Source organism: Rhinolophus ferrumequinum, chromosome 19, assembly GCF_004115265.2.
Source record: "Rhinolophus ferrumequinum isolate MPI-CBG mRhiFer1 chromosome 19, mRhiFer1_v1.p, whole genome shotgun sequence".
NCBI lineage: Eukaryota > Metazoa > Chordata > Mammalia > Chiroptera > Rhinolophidae > Rhinolophus > Rhinolophus ferrumequinum.
This window is the reverse complement of record NC_046302.1, coordinates 1,273,054-1,291,273: the sequence shown is the minus strand read 5'-3', so window position 1 is coordinate 1,291,273 and position 18,220 is coordinate 1,273,054. Positions and strand designations below refer to the sequence as shown.

General features: G+C 44.3%; 1 protein-coding gene across 1 annotated transcript; it reads left to right on the top strand.

Moving 5' to 3' along the window:
* Positions 1 to 2,351: 2,351 nt before the first annotated feature.
* On the top strand, positions 2,352 to 18,061 carry SEC61A1 (SEC61 translocon subunit alpha 1). The gene is made up of 12 exons (XM_033087159.1): positions 2,352 to 2,519; positions 2,752 to 2,819; positions 5,743 to 5,808; positions 5,908 to 5,986; positions 6,977 to 7,108; positions 8,568 to 8,677; positions 8,945 to 9,098; positions 12,908 to 13,068; positions 14,345 to 14,542; positions 14,809 to 15,000; positions 15,314 to 15,390; positions 16,009 to 18,061. The coding sequence occupies exons 1-12, from the start codon at positions 2,513 to 2,515 to the stop codon at positions 16,193 to 16,195; spliced, it is 1,431 nt and encodes a 476-aa protein (XP_032943050.1). The 5' UTR covers positions 2,352 to 2,512; the 3' UTR covers positions 16,196 to 18,061.
* Positions 18,062 to 18,220: the final 159 nt, after the last annotated feature.

Sequence of the window (18,220 nt, the reverse complement as noted above, 5' to 3'; positions counted from 1 at the left end):
AATTATCCAGATTTTTTTGTCTTTTCAGTCTACGTATTTGTTTTAATATTTTATAATATAATCTTAAACGTATAAATATAAAAACACCGCACAGCTACTACTTTCTAAAAAATTACAATGTGCAAACAAAATTATTTTAAGCTAGGAAGTCTCCTAAAGCAATTAGTGTTTTGTTAACACATGCAAGTTAGCCACAGTTCCTTCAGTGACACAGGCCAAAGTATGTCATCAATGTTTCTCAGATGTCGCTACAACAGGAGGCCCATTTTTTATGGTACTATATCCTAAAACTGTCAGTATAAACCAATGAGTTTATATTAAAATTTGTATTGTAACACATAGCACCTTTACTATGAGACTATTTACCATGAGGATTTTCACCATCAGTATGGTGCCGGGTGCATAAACATCAGCTGTGGTCTATCTGCTGAATTTAGTCCAGGGGCTGCCAGTTTTAGCTTCTGGCAAAACTCCAGATTATCAGTGAGTCCAGTATGGGAAGATGGGGCTGCATTTCAGAAGCAGCTCTGGAAGAGTACTCCACACTTACTTTTTTGTTTGGCTGATGGATATCAAATAATGTCACACCTGGGCCACTTTACTGATTGAAGTTATCTGCTTGCCTCCTGTAGTAATTTGAATTTTCCATCCCTGGTTTACGTTAAAAAAAAAAAAAAATTTCCTATCCTACCAAAATCTTGAGAAAGATTTACAAATCTTGGCTACCTACTAGAAATGGGAGGGAAGTAGAAAAAGCAATCCTTAAATTATTATTGCAAAAAAAACCTCATACCAACATTTGCAAAACGCACCGCCAACTTCTACAAGTACAGGTCAGGATTTAGCTCCATGAAATCTTCCCAATCCCCAGTCAGTAAGCCCCCCTCCTCTAAACGCTCACAGCATGAAGTCTCTTTCGTTTAGATTATTTACTGCATGCTACCTTTGATTGTAGATGCATCAAAAATAAATTCAATCTCCCCATCCAAGCATCCCTTGACCTTCCCTTCGCCCACAAATCCTAAACGTTATTGTTCTCCTTCACATAGCCTTTTCCCCAAACAGGACTTCTTTCCCCATAGATCTTGTTCATTCACACTACTGTGTCTTCCTCGTAACGTTTCCTCAACCTGGAGCACCCTCCTTCCTCATTTCTTCTCACAGAAATCCGTCTAGGTTTGGCACAAAAGCAACTCCTGGATTCCCTAGTGGGCCAGGCTACTTCCTTAGCTGCCCCAGCTCTTTTCCTACCGTCTGTCTCTCCATGCACTCATCCCATTCATCCTCTGATGGCAGGATCCAGCAGGAGTCATTTCTGGGGCCCAGGACAGGCCTCCAGGTTTGCTGAATGACTACAGATGAGGATGTTCCGTTGCACCTGAAGCAGGGCCCAGTTGGGACCCCTGTAGTAGAGGCCTCGCAATGTCCCCGGCCTCACCTTTCCTAGACTTGTAGTTTAGTAACAGGTTGTCCCCCTGCGGCTTGAGCTCGGAATGCCCCATCCCAGTTCCCTGTTTTAGGAAATGACCCTGAAACTTATGATGATTAATACCCTTAGGCTTATTGATCACAATCTCTATGGTCTAGCACTCTTTCCAGGCTACTCCCAAAGTCCCAGGGTTGCTGACACCACAGAACCACGTTGACAGAAGGAAGGCTCCAAGCAGAACCCCAGACCCATCATGGAGCCTCTGGAGGAATGCCCAAATTTTCCCCTCAATACCCTAAGCTGGTCTGAGAATGTTAAGGCAGTTTTTGGAGGTGTTAACCTGCTGCCCTCTCACATCACCTATGCTCTGACAATAAACGCTTATCCTATAGCCCAATTCCTGTGTCCGTCTATTGGCTGAGCAGCACAGAAAGCACGAGCCCCGGACTCAGTTGCCCCCCAGTTTCAGCCCACAAGGCGAGCGCCTACTAGGTGCTGGGCACTGTGGTCGGCACCGGGAGAAAGCCTGCTCAAAGGAGCTTACAGTTTCTTCACTAATTCAAAGAGTTACAAAGTGCTGTGAAAGGCATGGAAGTGACCCGGGACACTCAGCCTCGCTCCCAGACCCCAGGGCGCAGGCGGCGTCATTTGCTTCAGTTTCTCCACCAGCTAACACCGCCTGTCTCCATACACGATTCACGACCTTCCCCGCACTCTCCTGCATTGCCGAGTCAGCTCAGTAGTACGCTCCCAGTCCCGGCATGCCCCGCGCCGCCCCTTCCCCCGCGGCTAAACACCCTCTTCCCAACAGGCCCCCCGGAGTCCCGCAGCATGCCGGGAGTTGTGGTCTCCGCGGAGGCCGCGCGGCGGCTAGCTTACAGCGCGTGGCAGGAAGCGGAAGAGGCCTGAGGTTCTTTCCCGGCCCCGCCCCGCCCCGCGCTGCGCCGCCCATCCCAGTGCTAACACTGACGTGTCCCTCGGCGGAGGTGCTGCACCCAGGAGCAGGCACGGGTGCGGGCAGCGTCGCCTCACGCGGAGCGGAGCGGAGCCTAAGCGGAATCCAGAGCCGGAGCAGCCGCCACCATGGCGAGTGAGTCCCTCGGGGCAGCCCCGTCTTCTCCGGGATGGATCAGATCCCTCTTCCCCTCACCGGTCCGGGCCGGCGCTCGTCTACCAAGCCTGCCCGGGTCCCAGGTCCTCCTCGGGGACACCGCGTGTCCCTGTGCTCGGCCTGCCCCTACCCGTCCTGGGCGGAAGCCTTCTCCAGGTAGCACGGAAGGTTTCTTCAAGTCCTAACTCTTCTTTTGTCTCTCCCATCAAAGTTAAATTTCTGGAAGTCATCAAGCCCTTCTGTGTCATCCTGCCGGAAATTCAGAAGCCAGAGAGAAAGGTAAGTTCCTGAAATCGCCATCAAAGGAGGCTTCGTGAAACTCGGGGTGCTTGAAGTTTACAGTATAATTAAAAATGGCTTCAACACGCCAAATGGAAACTCACTCTCTCTTCTCTTCTCCCTGGAGTGTAGTTGGGTGTACTCCTGAGCTTTGTCAAAAGGTGACCTGGTTGTGGGAATTTCCACTGAAATCATCGTGCTTTACTCGGAGCATCTTTTGTGGATGTTGCTCCAGTGAACAAAGTCTTGGGTTTTTCCCTGTCCCAGAAATTGATCCTGGCAGTGAATGGGTAAGGCCTCAAAAGCCTCAGTTACCATACTCAGGTTGAGCTACCCTTCCCTCTTCACCTCCAACAGAACCAATTCATGGGTTGGAAATTTTTCTAGGAGATGCTCTTTGAAGCCATTTACTTAAAGGAGCTAAGAGCAAATGAGTATTCTGTACAAGTGAGTTTCTACCTTTTATGTGGGCTGTCACATTAACAGAGAGTACAGGCATTTTGTGAACCTTGCTTTTTACAGTGGGCAAGTAAAAACGTGGAAAAATAGAAATGTAGACTTAAAATGAATCTTTGTTGCAATTTCCACTGCTATGAACTATAGGCCAAGATGTAGTTGCCAATGTAAGTAAAGCTATTAGACAATGAAGAAAAGTTTCATTGGGTTCTTAAAAGTGAATAGTAATATATATATATATATATATATATATATATATATTTGTCTTCAGATTCTTTTCAGACTATTGTTCATGCATTCACATATGTATATGTGTACTTGACATCAACATGGACACTTGGGTTCTAAGAGTCTCGTTTTTATTTATTTGTTTGTTTATTTGTTTTTGCTTAAAACTGTTTTGTATAATTGTTCCACATATGTACTGCCTTTGATGGGCTAATATTTAAAGTTCTTCCTCACCCCTCACCCCCAGCATAGTAGAAAGGGCATGGCTCTGGAGGCTGGCAAGCCTGGGATCCACCCTTTACACAGTCTTAATAGCTGTGTGACCTTGGCCTTGTAGCTTAAATGTGATAGATGGAGCAGTGAAAATATGTGCAATGTATAGCAGTGGCTTTAGAAGGGATTAACTCTGGAAGATGTGATGTCTGATGGTGGTTTTGAAGGAAGAGTGGTTTTCTTGAAGTGAGGGAAGAGAATTCCAGGCATAAGGAATATATAAAATGCAAAGGAAAACTAGACAAGCAGGTTGGAAGGTGTTAGATATACTTCAGTATTGACAGAACGTAAAAGATAAGTGGGGAGCAATAGAAGCCAGACAGATTAGAAAATTGCTTTGGAAGTAGGGTAAAGGAATGGAGTGGTTTCCAGGGTTTTGCAATAGAGGGTAAACTATGGGAGTGGGCTAGGAGAGGAGAATGGATTTTGGGGCTGTTTAAGAGGTAGAGTAGACAAGACTTGGATGTTAAACACCCCTTGATGTTTCACTGTTGAACTTGGCAGCATCTAGGAGAGACTTCGTTATTAACAAATGAGGAGTCTTATAAAAATTGTCCATTCTTTTTTCCATAAAGAATCACTTCAGTACAAACTTGTCATGTAACTGGTTAGCCTGAAGCTGTGTTGCCTTCCCTTGACTTCCTTTTAATTCCTTGGTGGGGTGTGATGACAGGTGGGAAAGGAAGCATTCTGAAAAGAAAGAAGCGTTCTTTGAATTCACTCAATTTCACGTGGAGTATCTGAACATGGAATTCGCGCTGTCTTTGTGTACTTATGTTATCATGGCCTAAAGTGATAGACAGAAGACTACAACTTCTCTTCTGACCAGAGAGCCAGAATTCTGGCTTAGTGCTGGCTTAGACTTCTCTCCCCCTCAAATTAAAAAGTATTTTAAGAACACAATTTTGTTCACTTAATACTGTCACTCACAAGGCATTTCCACATCAAAATCCTCAGTCTGCACAATAATTGCTGTGTTTTTTAAGCCCTTTAAAGCCATTCTTTCAGTGTAGGCAGCAAGTACTAATGAAGACACTCAGTTTTAGAGACAGGAGACCCAGAATTCCCACTCTACTGCTTACCGTGTTTTCCGAAAATAAGACCTAACCGGAAAATAAGCCCTAGCATGATTTTTCAGGATGACATCCCCTGAACATAAGCCCTAATGTGTCTTTTGGAGCAAAAATTAATATAAGACCCAGAGTTATTTTTGGGGAAACACGGTAGTACCAGAGGGGCCTTGAGCAGGGTGTCTAATCATTTCTAATGATACTTATTAGTCATTTATAAAATGATTTTGAGTGTAATTTGTCCTTACATACCTGAAGAGATGTGAAAAGTCTTGAAGTTAGACAGATACTCCTAGTAGTTAGAGATTGGGTTAAATTTGCAACTCTCCCTGTCCTTCCCCCAATATTGTTTTGTTTTACCCTTAATCCATAGAAAATACACTATGTATTAAACAATCACGAATGCCAAATTAGTTAACTCCAGAATAAGATTTTGGTCGGTTACAAAAGCCTTTCAAATGAATGGTGATGGCTCATATGTTGAAAGGGCATGCCTGGTTTAGGAATCCCTTTCTATTGCAACATTCTTTGATCTTGGATCTGATCCTGAACTGTTAATGCTAATGGTTAAGAGTACACGCTTTGGACTCAGACTCACTTCACTGTGGAATTTCGGACAAATTACTTAGCCTTTCTGAGACTCAGTTTTCTCATTGTAAAATAAAGATAGTGCTGTGTAGTGCAAGGATCAAATGAGATGATGCCTATGAAGGTCTTTGCATATGTGCCTTGTACAAAGCATGCAATGTATGTACATGTTTTTTAGTAGTTACGTTTAGTACCTGGTTTGGAGTGATCAAGACTTCTCTGGTGAACAGAGAAAGGGGTCTGATCTGAGTCCATTTCTAGTAATTTGCTTATGAAAATAACTTGCCTTAATTCATTCTCTTCTGTAGATTCAGTTTAAGGAGAAAGTGTTGTGGACTGCTATCACCCTCTTTATTTTCTTGGTATGCTGCCAGGTAAGCCCAGGTTTCCTGTTCTAGTATCGAAGTGGGGGGAGGGGGTGGTCAGAGAGAGCTGGAGACAAATGTGCTGACCCTCTTTTTGTTTGTTTCCAGATCCCCCTGTTTGGTATTATGTCTTCAGATTCTGCTGACCCTTTCTATTGGATAAGAGTGATCCTAGCCTCTAACAGAGGTAGAACTGTGGCTCTCTGTGCCTCTTTCTGTACAATGTGGGCTAGACTGACCTCCTTAAGTTAAATCACAGGCTCAGGTTTTATGTGGAGTTCAGAAAGTGCTTGGGAAGAATGTTAGTGTGCTGTGCTGAGTAGCTTAGTAAATGCCGAATTCAGTGCTGAAGCCAGTGCTGAAGCGTATCATCATATTCAGAATTGCATACGAGTGCAGTATAAAACCTGTAATAGCAAGATTAGTCTGTGTCGTAGAGAATTTAAAAAGTGTGAAAACTAGAATGCTTTTTAAACAACTGAAATGATATTTCTGCCTATTTTTCTTGTGTCTTTATAACCTTCTTTAGAATATGTAATTTATTTCTCAGCTGCATCTTTTTCATATCTATAGGTTACATATATGTGTCAAAAATATATGTAACAGTGTTTTGTATACTCTACCCAGTTACCTAAGGCTGGGGGGGTGGGATTGTGAATGTTTGTCAGTACTGCTTTTGATTAAATCATTTTTCTAAATATAGTTCAAGTTAAGTTCCCAAACAGTTGGAAGTATAGCTCATTTTAGCGTAATGGAAGTAGACATTTATTCACAACCAGATACAATTGTACGGGCTTCCTTTTCAGACTCTGGAAATTATTTGAATGTTATCCCTTTTTATTAACTGATGAAAAGACGAACCCTTCTTATCTCTGTGAAACCACAATGAATCTGTTTATGGTGAATTTAAATGTAGTGATCTGTTTAAACGCCATGTGACTTCCAAAACAGAATAAGATGTTGCTTGGCAGACTGACAGAATGAATTGAATTATACTCTAATTGTTGATATTTTGGGGTTATCCTCTAAGTTAAATGCTGAAGGATTTAACTGAAGCAAACTGAAGCATACTGAATTTGTATAAGGGGTACACAGTCATATTTTGCTCATTCACTTTCTTATTAATATAGGCTTTTCCAAGCTAATATTGGCTGTGTTCTGCCTCCCCTGTCCTCAGGCACATTGATGGAGCTTGGTATCTCTCCCATTGTTACCTCTGGCCTCATCATGCAGCTCTTGGCTGGCGCCAAAATAATTGAAGTTGGTGATACCCCAAAAGACCGAGCCCTTTTCAATGGAGCCCAAAAGTGTAAGTGAGATTTTGAATAATGTTGAGATGTCTATAGTTGAGAGAATTTGAATTTGCTATAAAATTTGGGGTATCAAAACAGTTTTTTCTTTGTACAGTGTAACTTCCTTAGCCCACCAATCCTGCGGGTGCTCTGTGGCTTGTGTTAACAAGAAAGCACTTCCGGGACAAGAAAGCACTCCCGGGACAGTCATGGTGCAAGGCACTTTGATAGACTGGAAGGGTAGGGGGGAGGATGTCCAGTGCCCCCGAGGCTGTATGATTGAGTGGAAGGAGCAGGGCTTGAAGAGCAGTCGTAAGAACTCAATGGAATAACATTTGTAAAACATCTCTCAGTGCCTGGCACATAATAGGTATATGACAGGTGTTGTTTTTCTTCTGGGAGTTTAAAAGGATTCAACTTAGGGGAAAGGTGATCCTCTCAACCCAGCACTACTATTTACTAGCACTGTGACTTTGAACAAAGTTAGATGACAGGTCTTACATGTCAGTTCCTTCATCTGTAAAAATGAGGATATTTGCCTCATAGCAAGTAATAAGTGTCACTAGTAACAATGACTAATCATCAAAATGATTTCTGATTTTCTGCCTTAAGAATTCAGTGTCGTTGAGCAGTTTTATAAAAGTCAAATAGGGACTACATTTGATGGGCACTTGGGAGTAAAATTTTCACAAACTAATCTGTATTGACAAATGAACCAGAAAAGCAGAACTTGAAGCCAAACCCATACTTAGAGATTCATCTAGTATTGTGGAACCAGTAAAAATGTGTCGATTCCATTGAACCTAACAATGAAGTATAACGATATAAGACATGAAATCTGTTTGGCCACAAAAAGGAAATCTGTTTGGCCAAGAGAGCTTTGTGACAGAGGAAATGGGACAAGTGACTAAATTGGTAACATTGTGGGGGTTTTCCTTAAAGAAAACACATTACATGCAAACTGGGAAGGGGTCGCTTTATCCCAGAGTTAATCATCTGTGTTCTGGACTTAGACCTGGGTGATAGGCTTGTAGAGGTGGCCCAGGAGTAGTTCAACCCAGGAGCTCTCCAAAACCCAAGCAATCTGACCCAAATTTGGGTGCTGTAGGTTGGCGACATTACCAAATTGTGTACCTCGGGATGCTGTCTTCAGTATATTTTGCACCCTTCCCTTCCATGAGAACCAGATTTGTCATGTCCGAACTCTTTTCCTCCTCTCGTCACTGAAAGGAAAATGAATTTAGGAGAAGGTGAAATTAAGGAACTCACCTGCTTCTGTTAAACACGCATTTGAGTGATAGTGTACTTTGATGACGTGACTGTTGGGTGTTTCTTGGACCGAGCTCCTGGGAGGCAGTATCAGTATTCTTTATCTTTGTTCTTCCTGCTGCCTGGTACAGAGTAGATGTTCAGTAGCTGTTTGCTCTATGACTGTGGAAAGTCCCACTTGGAGAACAGTTATCTTTTGATTTCTAGTATTTGGAATGATCATTACCATTGGCCAGTCTATTGTGTATGTGATGACGGGAATGTACGGGGACCCTTCTGAAATGGGAGCTGGAATCTGCCTGTTAATCACCATTCAGGTAATTGTTATGCTAACATTCCCCCTGGCTTATACTTCCCAAATAACAAACCTGAACCATGCATAAAAGAAGCTTTTACTAAGAAGGAGCCAAAGTGCCTGTGTTGGCCCTTCTAAACTCACCAGAGGAAGGCTCTGCAGTCCACTGTCTATTCAGCCTTTAGCATTTATATCAGAGAAGCCTCTTACTGAGGAAGGACAGAGCCACGCCTGTGGGGAACAGGAATGCAGTCTATTTGAGTTTCTTTCATTTTTTAAATTTTTACAGCTCTTTGTTGCTGGCTTAATTGTCCTACTTTTGGATGAACTTTTGCAAAAAGGGTACGGCCTGGGCTCCGGCATCTCCCTCTTCATTGCCACTAACATCTGTGAGACCATCGTGTGGAAGGCCTTCAGCCCCACCACTGTCAACACTGGCCGAGGTAAGGACCCTGGGCTTTTCTGTTAGTACAAAGTACTAACAGATACAGATACAAAGCAGGAGACAAAAGTTGCCCCATTCCAAGGAAAAATCACCTCCATTTTAGATATACTACTTCTGATTTTTCTGTGCGTCTGCAAAATTTTTTTAAACAGATAGGCTTCTCATAATGATACATAATTTGCATATTACAACAGATGATCAGTGAGCAGCCTCATATTTTCATCTTTACATATTTTAGCAATTGCTGTCAATGAATATGTTTCTAAAAATGAAATCACTGAACCAATATACTTGGTCATGCAAGGGGCAACTTTGTGAAAGAGGCCTGAACTTGGAGTTCACATCCTGGCTGTTCCTATTAGTAGTACCTACGAGGTCAAACAATTAAGTTTGCGAACTCATCTTAGAAAAGTGCTACACACCTCATTGCTGAATATTACTATGATCACCTTCGAAGTACTCCCCTTGGGAAGCTATGCACCAATGCCAGTGCCTAGTCCACCCTTCAAAGCAATTTTGGAACTCTGTTTTCCGGAATGGCCATTAGAGCTGTCATCGTATTACCTTGATATCCTGACTGTCATCAAAATGGCTTCTTTTCAATATTTCCTTTATGTTCGGGTAAAGAAAGAAGTTATTGGGGTCCAGATCAGGTGAGCAGGGAGGGTGTTCCAATACAGTTATTTGTTTACTGGCTAAAAACTCCCTCACAGACAGTGCCCTGTGAGCTGGTGCATTGTTGCGATGCAAGATCCATGAATTGGAGAAAAGTTCAGGTCGTCTAACTTTTTCATGCAGGCTTTTCAGCAGTTCCAAATAGTAAACTTGGTTAACTGTTTGTCCAGTTGGCACAAATTCATAATGAAGAATCCCTCTCATATCCAAAAAAGGTTAGCAACATCATTGCAACAAGTTCGCGAACTTAATTGTCAGACCTCATAAGTGGCTTTGGGTAAATCCTTCTGCTCTGACTGAGCCTTGGTTGCCAGGATGAAATGAGAAATAACATGAAAAAACATGATGGATGCTTGGCCCATAGTGGATGCCTATCAAATGTTAGTATCCTATGCTATACCCACGAGTGCCAAGGACATCTTATTATTGAGGATGTTTTTAATAATTTCCAGACATATAGGGAAGTGTGACTTACTAGGAAAGGCAGTCGGCATTCATCACTAGATATGGTATTTACTTGTAAAAGTCCTGTGAGAAATAAGTATGTATACACATTTGAGTGTTTTCTTTTAATTGAATGCTGGAAACCAAGTCCCTGGGCACATGAAGGCCACATGTGCCCAACAGATTACAAAGCAAAGAGCGTAGCTTGAGGTAGGGGATGTCAGAGAAGGGTGGGCAAAATGAGATTTGATTCCTTCCTGGGCACTTTTTGGAACTGTAAGAAATCCAAGGCAAATGGGGAGACAAAAACAAAAGACAGGACTTTTCAGGGATGGATGTGAAAAGTAGGAGGATAAAGGACAGGAGTTCAGGTGTATGGCAAGACCATACTGTAACTGGCCTGGTGACATCCTGAATTACGCGGACGTGATACCAGAGTGGAGCCAAGCAGCCACCTTCCATTCAGGAGCAGGCCAGTGAAACGATGGCAGCCCAAATCTGGAGGATCACCCCATACTGGACTGGATGACAGAATGCAGCTTGGGTAACCGTTCAGTCTCTTAGCTAGGACAAGCCAGCCTATCACAAGGAAAGCATTGAATGAGGGCATTAGGAGAAAAGAACGTAAGAGACAGGACAAAAGGTGTATTTTCAAGGGTGATGGAAATTGACAGCAAAGGGGAGTTTGTTTTTGGCTTTAAAAGTGTCACGATGTCAACTGGCAATGTTTGAGAACTGGCTGGAGGGAAGGTGCCACGTGCATATGGGTAGTGAGCAAGGCTGCAAGACCACCATGCTTGCTGAGGAGTGAAGAGAAAGGGAGAAGAGTAGGGGCACGAGGACTGGGCCCTGGAGAAGGGCAGAGGTCACAAGGGTCACAGGGCTAGGAAAGCAGCATGGCATCCACATCTGGAACTCACCTGTGACTTGGCTTGGTGACATAGAAATCCTTATTGACCAAGACCCTCTTGCGTCTGGGAGTATAGCCATTGTTTCTTCCCTGGACAAGTGGGAACAACCCAAAACAGGATTATCAGGGACAGTGTGGCTACAAAACAGCTTTTGCCCCTGAAGTAGAAACCCTGTCTTGCTTCCCAGAGATTCAGTAGGTAATGAAGTCAAGAAATAATTATGTTAAAAATTAGGAAAACTAGAGCCTAACCCTGGTATGCCTTTCATTCGAGAAATATTTATCAGGTGCCTATTGAGGGCCAGACACTCTTCTAGATAGGCACCGGGAATACAAAGCAAGTAAACCGTGTGTTACCTGTATGTCAGCTGTTACTGCAGGTACTGAGGAAAGTTAGGCAGAGGAATATAGGAATGCCAGGAGTGTTGTCACAAGGTTAGTCTGGGTAATCAAAGTCCTAAAAGGGGGAGAAGCCCTATGACTTGGGGAGGAATGTTCCATTTGGGAGGAACCCAGGTACAGGGCTCTGAGGTGGGAATGTACCCGGTGTGTTCGAGGTCAGCTGTGTGGATGCAACAGAATGAACAAGGGAGAGAATAGTCGGAGCTGAGATCAAAGAGGTAATGGGGGGAGTGTTGAGAATGGGCAGAGCGTGAACAAGTTCCTTCTTCCTTCCTTGGCAACTTGGGTGTCATCCTCTGAAGTAAAGCTTGTCTTGGCTCCAGCTTTAAGATCCCTGAATTCTGCACATTGGTTAGACAGGCCAATGCTGTCACCTGAATGAAAGGAGAAAACACTGGCAGTTAGGACAGAGAGCTTCCACAGGAGCCCCATCCCGGGGGCTTCAAAAGAGATGAAGAGTGACGCCTGTTATCTCTGAATAGTCTGGGAAGAGCTAGAGGGAGAAGCAGTAAGTCATTCCACCATCACGTGTTAGAAACAGCATGACCCCCCACTTGCCCACAGAGCACAGCTCTGGATGTAGGAGTGGCTCTCTGCCTGAGGCCAGACTTTCGTTGTAGAAAAGTTAATGCTGTCCTGAACAGCAACGGTTACACCGTAATACAGTGCTCCTGTTTATTACTTTAGCTGGGGTTTTGTTTTGATGTTTTTTAACTTCGGTAAATTTCTTGAAAATTATAAGATTTCTAGTCATTACTAATTTCCTATGCTCCCCAGCTTTTTCCCACTTGTCCCTCTGCTGCCTAATCCTCAGGTCAGGTACCCATTCTTGCTCTTGATTTCTTCAGTCCATGTCTGTGTTTTCCTGTGATTTCTCTTCAGCACGGTGGGGTGTATACTCTATGAGGTGGGCGTGCCTGTTGTCCTGTGTGCTTGATCATCAGTGTGAGAGCAGAGAAGTCAAAGCTCTGCCTTGTCAGAGGAGACCTGCATTTCAGAGCTGGGGATGCTCTACTGCCTGGGGTTTTCCAGGGAAGTGGATTGGACAGCTCTGAGCCTGCTCTTCAGTTGTAGGACCTCTTCAGCTGGAGTTAAGCAGATCCAGCTTTTATGATTTTCTAATTAATCATCATTCCACACATCTGGTGGCCATTGACTCACATGCCAACAAAATGAGATGATTAATTCAAAAAGGTAAAATAGCCCATTTCTATTTCTGTGGGAGAAATAGAAATGAGGGAAGAGAAAATGCCACTGTCATTGTGGTTACAGGGTAGGCACTGTAAATCATAAAACTAATTCTATGTCCCTCTGTCTTTTGGCCACTAGGAAGCTGTTTGTTTCTTTACCTCATGTGTCCCCTCCTTCACTGACAGGGATGGAATTTGAAGGTGCTATCATTGCACTGTTTCACCTGCTGGCCACACGCACTGACAAGGTCCGAGCCCTTCGGGAAGCCTTCTACCGCCAGAACCTCCCCAACCTCATGAATCTCATCGCCACCATCTTTGTCTTCGCAGTGGTCATCTACTTCCAGGTGCGTTCAGAACCACCGCCCGTTCTCATGGTCTGCGTGTAAGTGTCAGGATGCCTCGGTGGGTGTGCTCCCACTCAAACCCCAGGGTGGTGTACGTCAGCGTATCGTAGTGAAGTGGTGGCTTGGCATTTGAAAGGAGCAAGTTTCCATGTCAACTAGATAAGTGTGTTCCATTGATTCAGTCAGGGACCTGCCTGAACTAAAAAAAACTGAGGTAGATGTAACATTTCTGAAATTATGCTTCTTTGGGTTGGGCCTATCAGCAGATAAAGAAAATAACATCTTTAAGTTCTTAATTCAAAAGAAGTAAAAAGTCATCAAGCTGTAAACCTTATCGCCATCTTACCCAAAGTTTATCGACTATTTGTGAGTAGTGTCATCATCTTGGAAAAGGTCCTTCCTCTTGAGAGCTCTTATCTTTCAAATTATTAGTCTGTGTCAGTTTCTTCTGAGTAAGAGACCTGAGCTGCCAGTTGCTTTTCTGCAGTTGGATTAATCTTTGTATTTTTTCATTGGCCACTTTGTATTCTTGTATTTATTGAAAAGAAGGGATAGCAGTAGAAAAGATAGTTTAGTGCTTGTGAAAAGGTATTTATACCAGCCAGATGCTTTTTCTGAGGACCAGAGAGGTCTGTTGCTTCAGCTGAGACTTTTAGTCAGATGCCCAATTTAATAATAAGCTAACTCTTAAGGGGCTTGGTAGGTATTTGTGGTTAGATCATTAAAATTTATTTTAAATCTTCTATATTTTGAGTCCTGTTCTAGGCACTGGGAGTTTATAAAAAAAATAATATAAAAGAAAACCTTTCTATTCCCCAAGGGTTTCCGAGGGGGAGTCTATATTCATAGAAAAGCTTAGCTTTTCTATTTATGATTTAAAGCATTATAAAGGGCTGCTCTGGGATGTGAGGTAGCCTTGTCTTGGGGCCATTGTAACAGCACAGGAGAGGTCACCACCAGTGAGAAACACCGTGAGGACTTACCTGGACATGTGCCCTTCAGGCTTTTCTGTATACTCCACATTGATGCAGATATAATGTGGTAGACTTTGTTATTTGACAAAAACGGGATTGTTCCAATGTGCTGGGTTTTGGTGCTATTTTAAGCCTTCCTTTCTGGGAACCCTCTGTGTATGTGCTCCCAAGTGCAGTGTTGGGTCAGGAAGTGGCATGGGAGCCCTGGAACCAACATAACTCAGGCTGTCCCCAGCTGGGCTGTGTCTGTGCAGGGGCTGGAATGAGGCATGGAGGGCGCTCTACTTTGTTTGGCTTCTCAGGGCTTCCGAGTGGACCTGCCCATCAAGTCAGCCCGTTACCGAGGCCAGTACAACACCTACCCTATCAAGCTCTTCTACACCTCCAACATCCCCATCATCCTGCAGTCCGCCCTGGTGTCCAACCTGTATGTCATCTCCCAGATGTTGTCAGCCCGCTTCAGTGGCAACCTGCTGGTCAGCCTGCTGGGCACCTGGTCTGTAAGTATGACTGCTTGAAAAAACTCGCTTGTAATACTGTGACTAGTTTGTGCATCCATGTGTCTCGCTCATGACCAAACATTTTACCCAACGATATTTTCTAATTGTGCCTTTTACAAATTCAGCACATAAAATTTTCATTTCAGTAAGAAAACTGCAGACACCTGAGCAACATTGTATTCCTTTTCATCTGCTCAGAACTACTTTTTCCCTGTTGCCAAGGTATAATAAAACAGCACTCATAGGCTTTCTGTGTATCTTCCCAGGATACGTCTTCCGGGGGTCCAGCACGTGCTTATCCAGTTGGTGGCCTTTGCTATTACCTGTCCCCTCCAGAATCTTTTGGCTCCGTGTTAGAAGACCCTGTCCATGCCATTGTGTACATAGTGTTCATGCTGGGCTCATGTGCATTCTTTTCCAAAACATGGATCGAGGTCTCAGGCTCCTCTGCCAAAGATGTAAGTATAAGTTACAAATTAATTAAACCAAGAAACAGTAGCTCTCACCTGTCACTGGTATGAGGGGGCTCAACTTGTCATCTCTTCCTAAGAAAGTCGTAGTGGTATTAGTGCTCACCTGGGGAGCTGGAGCCCAAACTAAAACTAGACTTTCTCATGAGGAGGGCCAGGCAGCAGTTTTAAAATTATCTACACAAGTATTGTTAGGGTGCTAAAGAAGGAAACCTGTGAGTGTTTAGTGCCACCATGAAATGTCTACCTAGATTTCAATTTCAAACTTAAAATTGCACATTGTTTCCTCGGCATCACACAGGTTGCAAAGCAGCTGAAGGAGCAGCAGATGGTGATGAGGGGCCACAGAGAAACTTCCATGGTCCATGAACTCAATCGGTGAGTGCTGGCCCTAGGTCCCGGGGGTTTTCTTATGTTTGTGGTTTTCTCACACATCAAGCATCCTGACAGGGCTTAGGGATTTCTGGTTCATTAAATCTTATCCTTGGTTACAGGATAGAAAAGGTCCCTGTGTCCACAAGAAAATCAGCAGTGCAACTTTCAGATTGTTTTCCGATCCCTAGCAGGGGCAATAGGCAATTTCGTTCATTCTCCTACTAAGAATCCTCCAAAGCCTCTAGCTTTACAGCACACTGTTCAGGAGAAATACAGTGCAAGCTACATCTGACTAGTAGCCACATTAAAAGAGTAAAAATGTGTAATTAGTGTAAGAAAATTTATGAACTAGTTTATGTTCTTGTCTTCAAAATCTCGTGTGCTATCTTTAATATCTCAACTTGGACTAGTCACATTTCATCAACCATGTGTGGTTTGTGTAGTCACTTAATTGGACAGCAGCCCTAGTCTAGACCATTAAGATGTGTGAGTAGGTGAAGTTTAAAGAAGATCGTGATCTCTAAAGGAGTTAGGTTCCTCAATCGTAGCCTGAGTCAGGGGCAGGCCAGGATGGAAGGATCTGCATGGTGGCATGTTGCTGACCCATCTCCCACTCCCCAGGTACATTCCCACTGCCGCTGCCTTTGGGGGGCTGTGCATCGGGGCCCTCTCCGTCCTGGCTGACTTCCTGGGTGCCATTGGGTCTGGAACCGGGATCCTGCTCGCAGTCACAATTATCTACCAGTACTTTGAAATCTTTGTAAAGGAGCAGAGTGAAGTCGGCAGCATGGGGGCCCTTCTCTTCTGAGCCATGTCTCTCCTGGACTAGGAAGAGGAGACATGCTCTGGAATTGCCAAGGAAAGGGAACAACGAATTCATCACAGGGGTGCTGCTGTGGTATATGGAATTTTGTTTACTTTTTTTTTGAATTTCTTATTCTTTCATTCCACTTTGTAAAGTGCTAGAAATTTCCAATTTGAGATTTTGCTTTTTATTCTGGCATTGGCTAAAGACCTATAGAAATGAGGTTTTATTCAGCTGATGGCCAGAGGCTGGGAGGATAAATGACTCCCCGTGTGTCCATGTAACTTTTGTTTTAACCTTTGTACCTTCTCAGTGCCATAGGCGGCTGCGGTGGTCCCAGCTGTTCACCTACAAGGGAATGTCTCGTTGGTTAGAAGCACAAACATTGTTGAAAGGACTGCATTTCATTGTGGCAGCAAGATGTGAGGCTGGCAACACACCATGTGTTTTCTGATGGATGTGGGTGATTCACTAGCATGTTCCCTCACGGTCGGGTAGGAACATATGCTTAAAACTTGTTCTCTGGAAGACACAATTGTCTTCCCTTTTAAAAGCAGTTTTTTTTTTAGGACAGAGCATCCAAAGGAAAGGGATGAATTTCCCAGCAAGATACTCTTGGGCCATCAGTTCCTTTTTCTGCATGTAAGGTCGGGATCCGTCAACTTTAGAGTTGCGCCTGGCCAAGCTAGGTAAACATTGTGTGGAGGACCCCTGGAGTTATGTCTTTCTCTCTAGTTCTTCCAGTTGTCACTGGACTTGGCCCCTCTTGGTTCTTCCACTCCCCACTTGGTGCTAGCAAGTGGAGACACTGTGGCAGGCACTCAGACGTGGAAAGACATCAACTTACTTGGTGTTCACAGGCCACCACTACCCTCTAGGCTGAACACTTCCCACTTGTATTTTCAGAACTCTTTCATTGTGCTTAAGACCAAATGCAAATAAGGTAAATGACAAGATGCCACCGATCTCCTGCAGTCAGGGTCAGAGAGCTTGTGTTTTTGGTAAGTTGCTCCAATGTTTGATATTAAAAGACTCATAATTATGTGTAAAATAAGTTCTTTTCGCAAAAACAGGTGACTAAGATCTTAGGAATTGGACCCTTTCTAAGGCCTTTAGAAAAGTGCTTCTTGGGACAGGCGCCTGGCAGTGCTTGGCAGCAGGGACAGCAGAGTCAGGCACTGCAAGCCTGAGGGGTTCTCACTGGAGGACACCCCAGTTCTAAGAAGGGAATACTAGGGGTCTCTGCAGCCATATGGAGGGAGATGTCCCACCAGCAGCAGGCACACAGTGGCCTCTGAAGCCCAGAGCCATGGTCATTATTCAGTAGAGGTTTCAAACTTGACACCTGAGTCAGGAGGGCTCCTAGAAGTCCTTACTGGCAGTGCTAACCAGAAAATAGACCAACCAAGGAACAAGAAGCAACTTGCTTAAAACCACCTGGCAAGTTAGCCGCAGAAGAGCCAGGATGGGCCTGGCGGGTCTGTCACCCCCAGTCCAGGGCGTTACCACACCGCCATATCACACGTGGCCTTGTCAGCCCCAGTCCTGAGCAGAGACCTGATGCCTCTTCCCAACCCTGTCTGCTCAGCCCAACCTTATAGGACTGCTATGGCCGCTGGCAGACAGGGCAGCAGTCCCGAGGCTCACAAGCTATGGGCTAGAGGGTGCTGAGCCTTGTGGCAGGAGCCCTGCAGCCCTGCCTGCAGCCTGTAATCATCAGTGGGGCTCTGCAAGGCTTAGGCTCAGGCTCTGGTTAATCAGCACGGTGGGTGGGGCTGATCCTAGCTTCCAGGGAGTGTCACTGTGGACAGGGAAGTGGCATAACTGAGATAAGGTGAAAAAGTGACAAATAAAGCCAACTTTTTACAAGCCATTTGGTCATGTTCTTTTTGTTTTCAATTCCCTTTAATTTACAAGGCGGCCAGTGAGAGAAGACACCTGAGGCTTGGTCGGGTCCTGATTTTGCACAGGGTGCCCAAGGTCTCACCTAGATGGAAGTTCCTCCCCAGAAAGACATTTTGCCTAGAA